The sequence below is a fragment of the Euprymna scolopes genome, chromosome 32 (genome assembly GCF_053919585.1).
Source record: "Euprymna scolopes isolate OS-2025 chromosome 32, ASM5391958v1, whole genome shotgun sequence".
In the NCBI taxonomy this organism is placed as follows: domain Eukaryota; kingdom Metazoa; phylum Mollusca; class Cephalopoda; order Sepiida; family Sepiolidae; genus Euprymna; species Euprymna scolopes.
Window position 1 is genome coordinate 78,671,281 of NC_136513.1, and position 19,372 is coordinate 78,690,652.

The 19,372-nt window shown below is 34.5% G+C and overlaps 1 protein-coding gene and 1 pseudogene across 1 annotated transcript in view; both read right to left on the minus strand.

The window, feature by feature from the left end:
• LOC145256454 (uncharacterized) overlaps positions 1-19,188 on the minus strand; it is a 37,060-nt gene extending 17,872 nt beyond the window's left edge. Inside the window, exons 1-5 of the mRNA XM_080115380.1 lie at positions 18,996-19,188; positions 16,657-16,972; positions 9,495-9,595; positions 6,588-6,655; positions 3,841-3,946 (exon numbers count right to left, since the gene is read on the minus strand). Of these exons, the coding sequence (XP_079971506.1) occupies positions 3,841-3,946; positions 6,588-6,655; positions 9,495-9,595; positions 16,657-16,972; positions 18,996-19,071 (667 nt within the window). The 5' untranslated portion in view covers positions 19,072-19,188. The remainder of the gene's footprint in view (positions 1-3,840; positions 3,947-6,587; positions 6,656-9,494; positions 9,596-16,656; positions 16,973-18,995) is intronic.
• On the minus strand, positions 9,275-9,392 carry LOC145256547 (5S ribosomal RNA; annotated as a pseudogene).
• Positions 19,189-19,372: the final 184 nt, after the last annotated feature.

The window sequence follows — 19,372 nt, forward strand, 5'->3', positions numbered from 1 at the left end:
TGCAATATATTCATTTTTAAATGGTCTTATGTTTAGATTTAAGTTTTTTGTACATAAAGCACATTACAATTCAACTTTGAGTTCTCCAACTTCTTTTCTGTTTATGGATACATGGCATTTTTAAGGAATTGCTGCATATTTATGCACATTTACTGCAGATTATTTGGAAACCATAAACTTTGGGAGATTTTCAGTTGCATATTCTGATTCCTTGTACAAAAATACACTTATACAGTAAATTTCATTTTTTAGTCTTGTGTTTTAACAAAGATATGACATTTTTACTGAAAAAGTAGTGTAAAAAATGTGACGAAACGCATATGGTCTTAAAGAGGGGAAAATATCCAAACGTGAGGTACAAAAATAGCCATAACTTCCTTAATTTTAATCAGATTTTAAAAATTTAAAAAGATTCTTTCTTAGCTCATCAAGCTCTTTCTATGCATACCAATATTGAAATATTTCAAGCTATTTCAATTTTTTCATGTGTATTGCTAATATATATATATATTATTTAATTCCTCATCTTAACATTAATTGAGCATAAAAGTTTCAGGCTTGAATCTTTAATGTGTAACTTTTATAGAAAGTTTAATACGGTTACATTTAACACATTTTTCTCACCAATTTCCTAATTAAGTCTGTGTTTACATGTTAGAAAAAGTTTTATGGATGTACTAATAAAAAAAAAAAGAATCTATGTTTAATCAGTAAGGTGTCATGAATCATAATAAGTTTCAATAGGTTAGCTGTTAAAATAAAACTTTATGGACTTCAAATTGCTCTTCTGAATCATTTTCGCACAATTTTTAAGGCAGCTTGTGTTTTCAAATTTTTAAGACTGCGTATATCTAAGAATTAATTCCATCTTTTAATAAACTATAACATTTTATATTCATAAAGATTTTTCATTTATTTGAAGCTTATTTTCAGTTATAAAATGTTTTTAAGTTAGCCTTTTGTGGTGTGTCACACAAGACGCAATGTCCGACTAACTTTGAATAACTCAGGTACTAATATGACAGGTTTGTTAACACTTCTCTCTACCGTTCACTGTTATGACTTTAACCCAAGAAAAAAAATGTTGTGTTTTTTTGTTTTTTCTTTACTCATGTTCACCCCTAACAGGCATATCACCACTTTGACATAAAAGGCTACTATTTGGGACCATGACTAAGGAAGACTAGCAAGATGTTGATTTGCATTATATTTAAACCTTTTCAAATCAGTACAGTCAGGGAAGCAGGTAGGAAATAGTTGGTCATTTCAGGAGGATAAAAGTGTTTCCTACTTTCTTCATGGTATTGCATATTTGAAAGAGTAAGTCTAGTTGGATTAAATGTAATAATTTGTAAATGGGAATGAAATGTATACATACTTTGGTGCTTTTACAATCATCGTCATTAGTTAGAGGGAGATAACCGAGAGATTCATTCATTTTTTTTTCTTACAAGAACTTGGGATGCTAAGAAATTTAACGTTGCTATATTGTAATTTTTATTAAATAAGACATTCAACTACTTTAATGTAACAAAGTTTTGTAACATTATTAAGAAAAAAGAAAAGTGTCACAGTAATTGCAGAGGAAAGGTTATTTTTAATGTAACAAAGTTTTGTAACATTATTAAGAAAAAAGAAAAGTGTCACAGTAATTGCAGAGGAAAGGTTATTTTTAATGTAACAAAGTTTTGTAACATTATTAAGAAAAAAGAAAAGTGTCACAGTAATTGCAGAGGGAAAGTTATTTTAAAAATAAAGCTGTGATAACTTTTTTTAATGCAACAATTAAAGTTACTTTTTATTAAAACGAAACTGCAACAACATTTTCTATTTAACATACAACAATATTGCTTCCTGGTATAATTCAATATCCTTGGGAATAAATAGTCAAAAAAATAATCAGAAAAGCCCTGTGGACCTTGCTCGATTTCTTACCTAAAAGAAATTGGTTCTCAACGAATGAGCGATTCCATCTTTTATGCATATGGGCAGGGATCAGAGGCTGAGAAATAAGGGTAGAAAGTCGTATGTTTTGGTTTTGATTCTAAATGATGGCACCCAAGATGTATATATATATATATGGTTTTTATCTCACTACTATATATTAGGTACACTATAATAATCAATAGAGAATTGTCTTAATAATAATAAATATGTAGTTCACGATCATTTTTACATTAGGTTTTGCAAATTTCAAAGTTTCAAAGTGGAGAAGAGAAAAAAGAACTATTATGAAATTTTAAGACAAAATAAAGAATTAAGATTAAAAAAAACAGAAACAATTTATTTTTTTTATGTACCTATAACTAGGTAAAAACATTTACCTACCTGGCATTATCGAAAGGCTTTTTTTCTATTTTGTTATTACACCTTTACATTTTTTTGTGATTAATGTTATAAACCTTTGTTGCATTAAATAGTTTAGTGTTTAATAAAAATTACAATAACGTCTTTTGTAAGCTTAAATTTTTTAGCGTCTCAAATTCTCGTACGCAAAAAAATGAACAAATTTCTCAGTTATCTCTTTTTAAGGAATGACACTGATTGCAAAAGCGCCCATACTTTTTGAGAACCACGCTTTAGTAGTTGCTGTAAGTAGTAAGTATTAAAGATTAGCATAGGAAATAATATAATGGCCAAAGTTTCGCAGGGAAAAAATCGAATAGATTTACAACACATGCGTCCAGCGAAGATGACAAAACGACCAAACAAAAAAGTCTTCATCTTTCACACAGGTTTCCATATCAGATCCTGAAGTTCTTGGCCTTCGGGACAAGATCAAAGTGTAGTATCTTATGGACAAGATCAAAGTGTAGTATTTGTTCCGGCAGATACTGCAAGCAAAGACCATATGTGGGGGAAACCCCACATATAAGACCTTGGTCAATGTAGGGGCAACCCTTCATACCAATTGTCACTATCCTACTCCCCGGGGAGTTGGTCCCCATTTCCCCTTCACTCCTCACTTTAAAAATCGGCCTTGTGCCTAATTTGCTCAGTGGGGGAGCAAATAAATACCTCAAAGTGTAGTATCTGTTCTTCAGATGCTGCACTTCAATTTCTTGTTCTCTGTCAGTGGAGGAAAAATCCTTCACAACTGAGACAATCTTTAATTTTTCTTCCTTTTCTCCACATTAAAAAAACGACCCTGGTGTCTAACTCTGTCCTGTGGGGAGGCATTGTAAATATAAACAAGATGAGATACAACATATTTTAAGCAGCAGAAAAAATATATTATTTAATTGGAATTCATTATTGAGATGAGTATTGCTGTTTCACGACGTTTCGGCCAATTATTCCTCTGGCCTTCGTCAGGTGGTAACCGCGACGTGACAAATCTCTTAATTGTATTCTCAGCAATTACTGCCATCCATAGTTTTTGTCGTCTCACCATGTTTTGGCCAAGTAAGCCTTTGGGTAGGATTGAAACCGCTATCTTCAGGCAATTCTCAACTGGAACCGTAGAGATTCAACGCCTCTATCCACTACGCCACGGACCCCGAAGGGCGATCAAGATTGGATTTTTGGTCTTATAAACCCACGTTTATTCATTATCTGATCTTCCAGGGTCGGGTCCGTACCGAATGGTATTTTTATTATTTAATTGAAATTCATTATTGAGATGAGTATTATTTATTTATTTATTGCGGGCTATTATCCTCATCTTTTCTTAGTTGATAGTGACGTTGAATCTCTAGATTTACAACATGTGCATCCAGCAAAGGAGACAGAACGACCAAACAAAAAAGTCTTCATCTTTCATACAGGTTTTCATATCGGACCCTGAAGAAACAAGATGAGATACAACATATTTTAAGTAACAGAAACAATTGAATTGACCTTTTTTGGATTCTCGTTTTGAATTCCAGTCTTTCCGCTTTTTATCTTCCACCTCCTCTTCAGATTCTTCATCCAGATCAGAACCGCTAACAACATCATCATCATCCTGGAATAATAAACAAACAAAAAAAACATTTTCAAATACCAATTCCATAGAAAAACAAAGGTTCAACAGCTTTTATTAAAACTAGCTCTCTTTAACCGGCATAGCTCCAGAATTAAATTAATGTAGTTGTAATAATACATTATGACATAATATCATTGTAACAGTATATCTAATACATAAAGGAGAGATGTCTGATAGTATGTATGTATGTATGTTTGTGTATATGACATAATCACGTCAACACAACGGTTCTCATCAGATTACCGAAGTTAAGCAATGTTGAGCCCGGTTAGTACCAGATGGGTGACCATTTGGGAATTCTAGGCACTGTATGTGCTCTCCACTTATCTCAACATTTTTTCCAGTTGTTCTGAACTTCCACTTGCCACTGCTATTTAACAATGCAGACTCAGGAGAAGGTGCTCAATATCCTTAGTATACCACCTCTCTCCACCCGGGCAACTCTGGGTAGCCATGCTAGATATATATATACAAGATAATCATGTTATTTTTTGTTTTTTTTACATGGGGGTCACTACTTATCAAGGCCCGAAGGCCACTCAGGGATAAGGGTTATTGCATGCACAGTAATCAATGAGATAGTATTGCAGTAATCATTAGTATTGGGAGTTTTGATAGAGTGTCTTACTTAAGGGGGCGGTTTGTCAGGAGTTTGTTTATGTTGGACTTGAAGACGTCCAAGTTGTAGTCAGGTGGGAAACAGGCAAGCGGTAGAGAGTTCCACTGGCGTGCAGTTCTAAGAAAGAAGCTTTGCTCATGGAATCTACGTTTGGATTTAGGCACAGATAAAGAGTGGGGAAACTTATTGACAGTAGTTTCAGCCAGACGGGTGTTTCTCGTGAAAGATTGGCGAGGGGGGGACCAGAGATTGGAGCTCAGACGAGCATCTGCCATGGAAATAACGATAAAACAAAGACAGGTTCGCAACGTCTCTTCTGTGGGAGAGAGGTTGCAGGGAAGAGAAAAGGGCATCCCCCACTAAACCACGAAGTCTATTTTGTACTCTGTCAAGGCAGGATAGGCTGTTTTTAGCAGCCCCTGCCCAGATGTGGCAGCAGTATTCCATCCTTGGACGACCGGTTCCTGTTAGATCACCAAAGTTAAGCAACATTGAGCCTAATTAGTACAAAATTGGGTGACCATTTGGGAATACCAGGTGCTCTATTTGCTCTCCGCTTATCTCAGCATTGTTTTTAGTAATCCTGGATTTTCCCTTATCACTGCAATCATTTAATGGTTGGAGACTCCGCAACTCTTTCTTTACAATTACACTTAATGACACTTAATATGAGAATAGTAGTCCAAAGAATCCAAATAATACGAATCTCAGAAATTCAGAATCTGATGGAAGGGTCAGAAATGTAGTATTATATATTATGTTCTGATGCACTAAAACTCAAAAACTGAAGTGTTGAAAACCGGAGTGATACCATTACAACATGCAACTTTTTTGTGCTCAAGAATTTATTTTTCTACATAGTCACCCTTATTCTCAATGCATTTTTGCTAGCCTCTTTTGGTGCCCGATCGTAAAAGTTCGGAGTGCTCTTTGTCACTCGTATCTGTCGCCACTCTGAAATCGACAAACCCATCTAACTGTACTGGCATCAACCACATCAGCTTCATAAACATTCAATAGAAGCCAGTGAATATAAATCAGTTCATTTTTTTCTGCATGGAGGAATTCAATGATGCATCTCTGCTCTTGATGTACATCCATGTCAGGCGTTGTTTTCTTAAGAGTCTCACACCGTCAATATCTGCAACGGAGAGATAAAACTTCCAGGTCATGAATGCATAAGTTCAGTCATCATAACAATGCAATTTGCAATCCCCCTCTGATCCATTCGGGCGGAATCACAAAATAGGAGGCGTTACTTTTGGAACATCCCTCGTATATGCAATGAATCAGTTACACGCAAAAAAAAAGATACATTGGTGTCATTGATAAGGTTCAAGATGGAGAAGTCGTTAAGCACACAATGAATCCTTTTGGTTCATCCAGAATCCTGTTTCATCTTTCATGTTCGCCTGCCTTGCCACCTAACGAAAGGGGATACAACTCTGAATATCTCTAATGATGCAATTCAAGGGGGATAACTCTAAACCCTCAAGTACCTTTCAGCTTTGTTTAACCCAGAATCATTGGGAGACAATAACTTCTACTAAGGTTGCTACTTTCTTCTTCTTGCCTCATATTCATGTTCATGCCAAGTTTTGTTTTCTAGGTACATAGCTGTAGGAATTGCATCGTTATAGTGGAGGGTGTAGGATTTATTTCCAAGAGTTCTTTCTTATGTATGTTCTGGACTTGCTAGAACACTGGATATTCAATGTTTTACAGGTGGTCCAGTGGAGATATTTTACACAGTCCATTATTTTGCATTGTATGGTAGCTGTCCTGCAATGAAAGCTTATGTCAAGTGGCTAACATACTTTATTTCCACGTGACAGAACCTGTTACCAAGCACTGTTCTAAATTGTGTGGAAATCACACCAGTAGATTTTAATCTTGCTAAAAAAAATCAGCTAACAAACTAATGTTGATGAAAAAATGGTCTCCTCTTTGGTGAAGGAGATGCTGAAATAATGGCAGCCAAAACTCAATTTTCTCACTTACCATATCGCTTTCGTTCTCCATCCCGTCAGAATCATTCCCTGTCTTTGAAGATGCTTTACTGATTGATTCTAAATTTGAAAAAAAAAAAAAAACAAGAAAAATCATTTTTAAAGTCCACATATTACACATACAAGGTGGAACAATAAATTTGTCACCCTAAAGAAAACAACACTTTCATTTTAAAAGTTTTATTAAAAAATGAATTCGACTAACTTGATTATGTAATAGAACTGATATTTATTCAATGTAGCGGTCTTCAGTAAATCACTGCCTCGGTACAGGTCCGAAACTGGCAGCATGCCTTTTCCACAAGTGTCAGCATGGCATGAGCTCGGTGGATGGCGGCGATCAGGCTGGCTTTGGTGTTGTTGGAGGTCATGTTGGTGATGTTCTCGACATATGACCAAACAAAGTAGCTCAGTGGGTTCAGGTCAGGGGAGGAGAGAGGGAGCCAGTGAGAGAAGGGTACAAAGTCGTAACACTCCTTCTAAAGTCAAGCCTGGGTCTCTTTAGACTCGTGGCCGGTGCCGAGTCCTGCTGCCACACCCAGGATCTGCCAGCGGCCACCTGATTACACCAGGAGATCACCACACTCTTCAGCACATCGAGGTACATTTTGGTGTTGACTTTCAAGCTGACTTCGAAGATGTGAGGTGGCATGATGTGACCCTCACTTGAAACCACACCACTAACTATAACCGTGGCCAGAAACTTTGTTGAGCAGTGCCCTCAAGCATTCAACTGCCCGGATTTGTATTTTGAGAGTGCTGGCAATGGTCCTGTTATCATAACTTGGATCAGTAGAGAGCATGAGTTATACAGCGGCACATCTCTAATTCTGCTCATTGAACTTTGTGTGACTTTCAGACATGATAGAAGGCTCCTATTGCTCTTGGGATTTGTACACAAATGGTAAACTAGTAGATGGTCTACAAAAAAAAAATAAAAAATGAAAACTGCTTTTCATCAAACGGAAATGGAATCATGTTGTTGTCTTTTCTAAAACGACAATTTTATCGTTCCACCCTGTACATTATTATATGAGGATATCTTCCCTCCTCAACAACACGTGTTCTTTTTTGTATTGTATTTCAGACATTAATTCCTTATTTAGTATTTATATCTGTTATTCTTGCGTTTGTACACAATAACCTCCTCCCTCACCAAAAAGCCACCTATAGAAATCATTAATAACCTCCACAATCCAACGATATTGTAAAAATATTAACGTCGTCATTTCCCCTAACAGGGATATACATGTGAACATGAATTTCATACTCCCATGGCACTTCCTCTTTTGGAGGAAGCCAGTTAAGCCCACATAGGGTTAATGCTGTTTCCATTTTTTAATTTTTTTCCAATACTAATAGATACGACTGGCTACGACGTGAAAATTTTTCAATAGCTCTAACACACTCATTTTGGTTGTGATGCCCCCCTCCCTTACATTTTAAGAATAGAATAATCAGATTATTTTGATAGATACTGTCTTTCACATCAGTCCACAGTTAATTTTAGGTGAGTGTGAAGCTAATTTAAGATCATTCCTTCTAGTGATGAAATGATCATCAACGCCATCAGAGAGGCCCCATGGACCAATATCTTCTCTCTTCCTGCTGGACAGTGTGCCAATGAGACAACTGAATGGTGCAAAGCGGGTATTGAAGCACATGTTTCCACACAGAAGTATTATAGCAAGCCCCACTCACCCCCATGGTTCACTACAGATTGTGCAGTTGCTATTGTACTAAGACAGCATGCATTCCACGGGTTCATGCGTCATATGTCAAATAAAAATCGGCAAAAATTTGTAGATGCTAGAAATCATTGTAAGAGAGAAATAGCAACAGCCAAAAAAAAGCATGCAGAAATAACCAGGGAATGCAAAGAATTGCAAAACATAGGAACTCATGATTTCTGGAAAATCTGTAATAGTGTAGTGAATAAAGCGCAATCAGTAATTTCTCCACTATCCAACAACCAGAAGATCGCATACACAGCAACGAAGAAGGTGAAACTGCTTGCCCAGCGATTTGTCTCCAACTCCACCTTAGAGTTAACAAACAACTCCCTGCCAAATTTCCCTATGCAGACTGAAGCTACACTAGATAATGTAAAAATCACTCCTTCTAATGTCTGCAATATCATAAAAAAACTTAGACACTGCCAAGGCATGTAGGCCTGATCTCACCCCTGCTATACTAATTAAGAAATGCTCAGCTGAGCTAGCCCACGTATTTTCTAAGCTCTAGAATAAATGCCTGGCTGAATCTTGCTTCCTAGAAGATGGTTTCTGTGTTACTGGTGAAAGGACTGACCCTCTCAATTATCACCCTATTAGTCTCCTTCCTCTCTTCGCTAAAACCTTTGAGACTTTAATTAATCAAGCACTAGTCCACCACCTCACAAAATCAAATCTCTGACAAACAGTATGGATTTAAGCAATGTCGTTTTACTGCAGATGTTTTAACAGTCATCTCTGGATGCATATACTGTGCACTGAATAAGGCAGGTGAAGCCAGAGCTGTAACCCCTGATATATCTAAGGCCCTCTATAAGGGTAGCTGCACATGTAATTATAAGGCAAGGGTTGTGCAATCCACACCTCCTCTGAATGAGCACTGCTTGAATCCAGTTGCAAGGAGAAGTCCAGGACAATGGAAAACAATGCCGAGATAAGCGGAGAGCACATACAGCACCTGGAATTCCCAAATGATCACCCATTTTAGTACTGACCAGGCTCAACATTGCTTAACTCAGGTGATCTAACGGTAACCGGTGTGTCGATGTGATTATGCCGTATATAGATGTCCAGAGAGAAAGAAGAAGAATAAGAAAAAAAAAAAAAAAAATTTTTTTTTTAATTTTTTAAAAAATAAAAAAGATGAAAAAAAAAAAATCACTTACCTGAAACCTTTGTAACAGGCATCGTTATTTGAGCTTTTGGATGCAAAGGTGCCAACCAAGATACCTGATCTGTAAGCATGTTCCAATAATAATAACGGCCACTGTAAGAGTGAAGAGAAACAATCATTGGTCGAATCTTGTTCGTTATGAAAGTTATTATTAACATACACAGTGTTTGGAACATTTTTTATAAAGGAAAAAAAAGCAAGTGTCATATCACGTTTTTGAATTTTTTAGATGAGGATTGGTTATTTGTATTATTTTGGATTTATCAGACTACTGTTCTCATCTTTTTCACAACGTTTCGGTCAATGTAACCTCTGACCTTCTTCAAGTGTATCTGGTCGAACTCAGGAATGTTTCTGTTGAATCTGGGAATTTGAACTGAATCGTCCGCAAGGACCTATGGCGCAGTGGTTAGAATACTTGGAACAATCAATTGTAAAAGTGATATTTTCTTAAAGGTTAAAGGTTCAATTCTCAGTATGGGCGACCGAAAAATACAATTGCAAATTACTTAGGACCTTTATCCAGTCATGGTTGATGGAACAAGAGCATGCTACCCCTGTGAAGTAAATAAAGGGTTTCATTCCAAATTCTGTCCAGATTGCCAAGTTCAACAGAAACATGCCAGAGTTTGATAAGGTATACCTGAAGAAGGTCGGAGGTTACATTGGCAGAAATGTTGTGAAAATGACACTGAAGATGAGAACAATAGTCCAAAGAATCCAAATAATATGAAGTGTCATATCTTGGCCAATAATCTATGTATTAGAGGATCTTTTGCTGAATAAAAGTCACTCAAACCTCTACAATAGCCTCCATATGGGACCTGCCTCTGGAGCACACGTCCTTCATGGAGTCCTTTAAAAGGTGTTTTTAACACCTATTGTGAACCTGACAGTATCACTATATATCAGTACAGTTAGTGCCTTTCTGAATTGGTGCTTAAGTGAGTTATCAGAAAACAATGTTCATACAAGTAGATTATTAGCCGAATCTTCATCTATTGTAGCGTTGGGAAAACCTCAGAGATAATTGCAGGTCTCTTTTCATACATAACATAGTTTAAAATAGACTTCGTAGCTTAGTGGCGGATGTCCTTCTCTCTTCCCTGCAACTTCTTTCCCATAGAAGAGACACTGCAAGCCTGTCTCTGCTTTATCGTTATTTCCATGGCAAGTGCTCAGCTGAGCTTCAATCTATGGTCTAATGTATACCCATTAACCCTTATCCTCAAGTGGCCTTCGGGCCTTGATAAGTGGTGACTCCTGTGTAAAAAAAACAAAAAAACATGGCACTATAGTTATCCTGATATCATAGAACTGTTGATAGAGAAGCTGCTCTTAACGCTACCTAAGAGTTTGGACTCTTATCCTACCAGTCAGAAACAGCAGCCATACAACCTATAAACTCAAACTATCAAAACAAGAGCGGCTCAGACTAGTCATGTAAAACTAAGCAACAAGAAAGTGTCTCCAAGTTATCCAGAAAAAGTATGGTGTGTGGACAGAAGTTGAGACTTCACCAGTCTTAAGACGTGGAACCGTGCAAGAATCAGCTCCTCCTACTCTCTCTATTATATAAGTAATGAAGACAAAAATTACTGATTGGAATTTGATGAAATTAATTGGAAATAAAATTTTCGTCTTTAATGTAGACCAATATGACATGTTTGACTGTTGAAACAGATTCTTTTTTACAGAGCATGTAGCAAAAAAGCTACTGATCACAAAAGTATTGGGAGAGAGTAACTGATTTCACTTCTAAATGAATAAATTTTTTTCATTTTTTCTTATTTATAACACCTATATTAGCCAGGGTTTGTACAGAGTTTCAATATCCATTTTCAAAGTTTTTCAAGGACTTCTTCAGACAAAATTCAAGTTTTCAAAAAAAAATTTGGGGCTTGTTTTACAATCCACAGCGATTCGAAAAAATAGTAAAAAATCAAATATACAACAAATAAATGTTATCATAGCCAGTAACAGTTACTTTACAATCTACCTGCATCATTTTTTGGTGTTTTTTTTTTTTAAGTAGTTTTAAATTTGGAGAGGGGGGGGGGGCATTGGAAAGTCTCGTCTATGCAAGGAAAGTATATTTTAGAGGGGGGGGGGGTAATTTTATTTATAGTGGTCGCCACTACTCCTTCTCCCTTTGTGCCCACACCGCACAAAAAAATTAAATTATAAATGAGAACAAAAATAGATGGAGATTTGAATGTTTATCATGAAATTACCCGAGGTAGTTTTGTAATAAAGAAATGTAACACTTGTATCCACAATAATATGCTGGCATTTCAAAACAATGTATTTCGATTTTATTCTCAATATGCAAAAAATATTTTAATGGTATTTTTTATTAATATTTAAAAAATAATTTAATAGTGTTTATTTCAATTTTATTTTTAATATTTCGACACAAATTTTTCCTAGACATAAAGAATACAATTTTCAAGGCTTTTTCCAGACATTCTCCATATTTTCAAGGATTTTTCAAGGTGATATTAGAAATAAGGCAAAAGTCAAAGTTCAAGGACTTTTCAAGTCTGTACGAACCCTGTTACCATTAAAACAGCTTACACTTATATAAATCAGTAATACAACATAGTCTTTTGAAATATGCAGAGAAAAATAGTTCCAAACGCAGCTGTTTGTATGCCTAATTTGCAGAACAATTTTTTTTAAATGTTCATAATAAACTAATGTTTGGTGTGATTCATTTGTAATTGCATTGTTCTATTTTATATATATATATATATATATATATATATATATATATATATATATATAAAATAGAACAATACAATTACAAATTAGTTTTGTCAATATTTTTGGTCTCGGTCAGTGGAGAAGAAATCCTTCATGACTGATACATTTTTTATTTTTGTTACTAACCAGAGTGCCCCTTTTTGGGGAACTGGTTTCCCACCACATTAAAAACCGACCTTGTGTCTAACTCTGCCCTTGTGGGAAGGCAAGTAAACAAAAAGTAATTAAAGTGATTTAATAAAAAAAAAAAAAAAAGGATAAATTTCTAAAACCATTTTTTTTTAAATATTTGTTCATTAATTTTCAAGGGAGATAATTAAACAATTAACATTGCTAGATATACCGACAAAGCATAAGCAAGAAGAGTTCATAGCAAGTGACCACATATTTAAACTCACTCTCTCTTTCCTTCTATTCCATTAGTGACACCAAATTTTTTTTATATTGTTTTTAAATTCTATGATTTTTTTGATCTTGTATACGTATTTCATTATTTGAACTATTGTTTTCATCTTAAGTGTTATTTGCACGTTTCAGTCGATGCAACCTCTGACCTTCATCAAGTGTATCTTGTCGAACTCGAGAATCTTTTAGTCAAACCCTTTATTTTTTTTTTGTACAGGGGAATTACCACTTATCAAGACCCGAAGGCCACTCGAGGAGAAGGGTTAATGAATGTAAGGTGGTAGTGTAGTAATCATAAATGGTATAGTTTGAATATAATTCTATTATTTATGGTGACGGCTCAACAAGAACTTGTTTACATTGGACTTGAAGGCTACCATATTTAATTGGCCAGGAAGCAGGCCAGCTGAACAGTATTCCACATGTGGGCAGTTCTAGGAAAGAAACTTCGTTCATGGAATCTGTGTTTAAATTTAGGTACAGTGGGGGAAATTGTTGATAGTGGTTGTAGCTAGTTAAGTGTTTTTTTGTGAAAATCTGACAAGGGAAGGCCATAGATTGGAGCTCAGACAAGCACTTGCCATGAAAATAATGATAGAGCAGAGACAAGCTCACAACATCTCACCTGTGGGGAAAGGGTTGCAGAGAAGAGAAACAGACATCAGTGATTAGGTTTAGAGAATCTTTCTGTCAAACTCTAGAATCTGCACGGAATTTCGAACGGAACCCTTTATCTAATCCACGAGGTTAGCATGTTCTGTCAGCCATAACAAATTCCTGGTTCGATAAAAAGATTATAGAATTTGGTACTTGTACAGTTTAATCAAGACATTAAAAAATGAAAATATCGAAAAAAGGTTATATCGTACATATCTGTTATGGAACAAAGTTCTCCGGAAAAAAAATTTCACTTAATTTCATCAAGTAGTTTTTTTGTTTTTTTTTACAGTGAAAAAACAATTTGTTATGATACTGAGCAATGGGGAGGGAGTGTCGGCATTTTAAATTGAGTTATCTCCCCGTGTCGTGTTCAAAAAATTCTAAGATGGCTGACTTCAACACGTTCTCATAAAAACGCGTTTTTCCGCTGTAAATAGAAACTACTCGATTAAATTAAGTGAAATTTATTTTCGGAGACCTTCGGTCCAAAACGGATACGTACAATATAACCTTTTTTTGATATTTTCATATTTTAAAGTCTTGATTAAACTGTACAAGTAACCAGAATTTGACCAGATACACCCGAAAAAGGTGGGACGTTACATCGACCGAAACGTTGTGAAAATAACATTTAAGATGAAAGCACTAGTTCGAATAATCTAAATACAAATAAACAATCGTGTGGTCAAACGTTTCTTATTGCGTTCCATTGTTCCTTTCTGGCTTTTCCGTTAAGGGGACTGACTTGATTTCCAACATGTTACTCACTTGTCTCCCTACAAGAGCAAAGCTAGATAGAAAGTCAGTTTTTAATGTGAGAAAAATCCAACTCTCCCAAAAGGGAGTACTGGATTGGAACAAAAATAAAAATTGCCTCACTCTAGAAGGACTTCTACTTTAATGACAGAGGACAGAATGGTAGCATTAGGACAGATACTGCAATTTGTTCCTAGCCAAAAGGCCAATAAGTTACAGCCCATTTTTAAATTATAAGTAAACAACAATAAAGTAATGGAGCTCCTCCCCAAAACACACACAGCAACATTCAGTAGAGTTGATTTCTTCTTTCTTTTCATTTCTTTATGGTTTTAGTTGAAAAATACATAAATTTGCATTAAAACTTACTAAAATGTTAATATATCTATATGAATAAATCCAAAAGTTTACCATGTGTATAACAAATGTTAATTTCAAATAGCAAATGTTGAAAAGCAATAGGGAGCTGGCAAAGCTAGTTAGCTATAAGACTAGCAAGGCCCCCAGCATTGCCCAGTCATAAAATATGCTTAAACATGATATTTTAATTCATGCAGATTCTGCATTTATTATCATAGAGCCAATTCTCTACTGATTATTATCTTGTACTCAATACATAATAGCAATTTCAAAAGTTTTAAAGAAAATACGCCATTAGCTAGAATTGAAACCTAGCGGTATACGCTACCCTATGACCTAAGGAAAGATGGATATCAAAGCTTTAAAAATCAATGCAGCTAAACTTATAAATGTATATTTGCGCATACGTGAAAGATACAAATTAAGTCAACTTACTTCTGCCAAGTTCCAATTTTGACTCCTTAGTAGCTATTTTTTCCCGCTAAAAATGAAATCAAATTTGCCCCACAAGTTCAAATACCCTATACATCAATTTTCAAATTTGTAGACTTAAAATTGACATAGTTTTTTCGTAGAGGCGATTTTACATGAACACACAAACAAAGTCATACACACACACACTATATATATATATATATATATATATATATATATACACCATTTTGATTACCTTGGTAAACTTATTGTAATTTTTATTTCTCTATCTATATATATATATATATATATATATATAAATTATTACTATAATTATTTTTAATATCTACAGAGACTAGTGTTTCATCCTTTCAAGAAGCATCAGTGCATCTCTGACTCCATTAGCAAGGAACAAATCTTTCAGCCAGCATGAACCATGGTAAGAATACAGTTGAAATTAACATTTATATAAAGTGTAAATCTAATTCAAGGAGACCAAGAGTGATCAAGTGATTTTAACTTTATGATCTGCATCACACACACACACATATATATACTAGCAAAAGTACCCGTCGTTGACTGGGTTCAAAAACAGCCTACAGAAAATGGACTCTGATTTATTAAAGTATGATAGGTTATGAAAAGAAAGGGTTGTAAAGAGATAGCTTCGAATTCGGGATATCAAAACAAAATATGATGAAAGTAAAAATAAAATAGATAAACCCCATAATTTATTATACCATACCTGTTCACACTTATCACAATATTCTGTGGATCTATATTAAAAAACCTTGTTAAATTTTGTGACATATTTACATTCTATGGAGGTCAGGCGCGAACGAACACCCCATAATTTTATTATACCATATTTCTTCAAACTAAAACAATTATCAAAGTATACTTACGCAGATAGATATGAAAAGTCTTTATTAAAGTTTGTCCCTATTTCTATTCTATGGAGGCCAGGCGCGAACACAGACCCCACAATTTTATTATATCATCCCTATTTAAGTTAAAACATACTTATCAAAGTATCATTATGTACATCTATATCAAAAACACTTGTAAACGTTTTTTTTTTAATTTCCATACTTTGTGAACCAGGCGCAAACGCAGACCCCACAATTTTAATGAACCACCGTTCTGACAGATCAAACATACCCATTCCTGTGTCTTGATACATCTTCTATCATTATATGTAATCAGTTTTTTAAAATAGTCAACCATATAGGAGCCTATTCGTGACCACACACACACACACACACATACATACACAGAAATTCAGCTTTATATATATACATATATATATATAAAGGAGATTAGAACAATAGTCTAAAGAGCAGAGTGTATTTTAATGTAATAGTAAAATTACTAGTTTAATTAAAATACAGGGAAAGAAAAAGTGCTCGTTGTAATTATTTATACCTTTATTTTAATTTTTTCCAGATACATCTACCTTACTTTTAATGCTAGGTTTATTTATGGTGTCTTTTACATATAATAAAAACCCTTCCCAATATTTTGCTGATGAGGAAACTTTGTTTGTTAAAAACACTATATGTAAAAATTATTGTCCGTAACTTGATGTCTACCACAATAAAAACCATTGTTTTCCGAAACGATCATACAAATTATTGATTTTGTTGTTGTTGCTTCTTATCAAATGGATTTTTAATTTAATTATAATTTGATTTTTAAATTATCAATCACATTACTAAATATTATATATATATATATATATATATATAAACAATTTTCATATTCCTTTTTGATAAAAACAAACTGTGCCTTACGTAGATAAGTCAGGAACTTCTTCCCACCCTTCTGGCAATGGATACTTATTCAGCATTCGAAAACGACGACGTTCCATATCAGGATCAGGAGTAAACTCTTTTTTTCCATACCGTTTCCGGCAGTATTCAGAACATTCATGGTAGGGGTTGGACTTATTGGGACAAGCTATCGTCTCAAGAGAATTGGTTTCTTCCTCTTCCTCCTCCTCCAAGTCGTCATCTTTTGTAACTGGGGCTTCCGGCTCGGGTGTTTCCAACTCTGAAAATGGCTGAGGGGGTTCATCATAGTCCTCTGCAAATACTTCTTCAACATCCTCTGCAAAGTATAAATAAACAACGTAACGATCATTATCTGTACCAGTGGTTCACAAACTTTTTTTTGTTTTTTGTAACATGTTTATTCAGCTCGAAAAACATAGTGTTTACCGATGTATTGGAAAAATAAAAATGGCGCCCAACCCTCTCTTTGGCACGGTAAGTTTGGGAAAAGGAGTTATAAATAAGAAACTAGACAAAATACTGTTAGAAACTGGCTCAATATAGGTTGTCGTGAGATAGGCTGACATATATTCAGTGGTAGTTAACAGTATTTTGTATATTTTTTTAAATTTTTAACTCCTTTTCCCAAATTTACCGTGTCAAAGAGAAGGTCGGGCGCCATTTTTAATTTTCCCATGCATCGGTAAACATTGTATGTTTTTCGGGTGCCAGTGGCACTTACTGATCCGCGCTATTTTTTTCAATCGTATTTCCAAGTTTAATTAAAGTTTTATGATATGTTATTTTATTCAATTGTAATGTTGAAGTATAGAATAGGTACAAAACACCCTCCTCTCTCCATGTTAAGAATGGCTTTTTAAATAATAACGTTATTATTTACGTTCGGATAACTCTCTGCACTAGTACGATTTTTCGAGCTGAATAAACATGTTACATTAAATAAAAACACTAAAAACATATCCAGTTAGGCAGAAAAGTAACTTATCTTGCCTTTGACAACTTTTTCGAATCTATGTGTACAGTAATACAAACTCAATTTTTTTTTGTTCGACGATTATCATAAATTACAGACTTAAGTATCATATTAGCAGAAAAAAAAATTAATGACTTTCAAGAAGCGGGTATACTTTCTCGTTACAACTTTCTACTTTTATTGCTGCCTGACTAACTGTCCATTTCTTTACCGACGTGTAATTAGAACATTATAAAGAGAAAGTGAACCCCCTTCTTAAAAGTCATTAAATTTCTTTTTGGTACTCATGCCATGCACTTATTGATATGTGCTGAAATAATAACGTTATTATTTAAAAAGCCATTCTTAACATGGGGTGGGGAGGGTGTTTTGTACCTATTCTGTACTTTAACCTTACAATTGAATTTTTAAAAAAAAAAACATATCATAAAACTTTAATTAAACTTGGAAATACAATTTTTAAAATAGCGCGGATCAGTAAGTACATTACCACCTTTTTTTCAAATTTTTGGTCAGTGTGCATGTGGTTGTCTAACCGGGTTTGTATTACTGTACACAGATTCGAAAAAGTTGTCAAAAAACAAATATATAACAAATAAATGTTATCAAAGGCAAGATAAGTTACTTTTCTGCCAAACTGGATATATTTTTTTGTGTTTTTATTCAATGTAACGTATTTATTTAGCTCGAAAAACGTAGTGTTTACACTGTTTACCGATGTATTCGAAAATTCAAGATGGCGTCTCACACCCTCTTTAACACCGTAAGTTTGGAAAAAGGTGTTATAAATAAAAAACTATACAAAATACTATTAAAACCCCGCCGAATATATGTCAAGCTTATGTCACGGTAACATATATTGAGCGAGTTTTTAGCAGTATTTTATCCGGTTTTTTATTTATAACATCTTTTCCCAAACTTACCGTGTTAAAGAGAGAATAAGACACCATCTTGAATGTTCCAATACATCGGTAAACACTGTATGGTTTTCGAGCTGAATAAACATGTTACATTGAATAAAAACACGAAAAATATATCCAGTTTGGTAGAAAAGTACCTTATCTTGCCTTTGATAACATTTATTTGTTATATATTTGTTTTTTGACAACTTTTTCGAATCTATGTGTACAGTAATACAAACCCGCATTTTCTTATTTTCAACCTTCCCTCAATCAATTTCTTAAAAAGTCTTCAGGCGTTTCCCCAGTGCACTTTCACCGAAATAATTCTTAAAATACACAACACAAAACTAGTCATATTTTATTGTCTTCGCGACATCTTAAATGAATCTGTCGGGTTTTAAACATAAACAATGATCAATAGCATTAAAACATCGTTCGTTTTTTTAATATTAACATTAACTAACCTGATTTTTTTGTTTCGGGTGGTTTAATAATACCACGTTTAGAAAGTCTAGCCAATAAAGCCGGTGGTAGAGGCATTTCTGTTGTAGTTACGCTCAAATTCGTAATATTAAAAAAATCCAATGAGTGAACGCCATGCGTTACGTGATATACCAAATATGATTTCACATTGGGAAGAGTGCTTAAAACAGAGATTATTACACGATTATCTCCCCTTCAACTGCAACTTTTTCTCCTTTATTGTGACGAAATTCGAAAACTGAAATATTGAATTTCAAGTGAAACCAATGGTATCCACTAAATTATCATGTCAGAGTAATGAATGAACATATCCAAAAATTACGGAAACCGATAGGGGGTGCTCCTTGGGCGTTGAGTT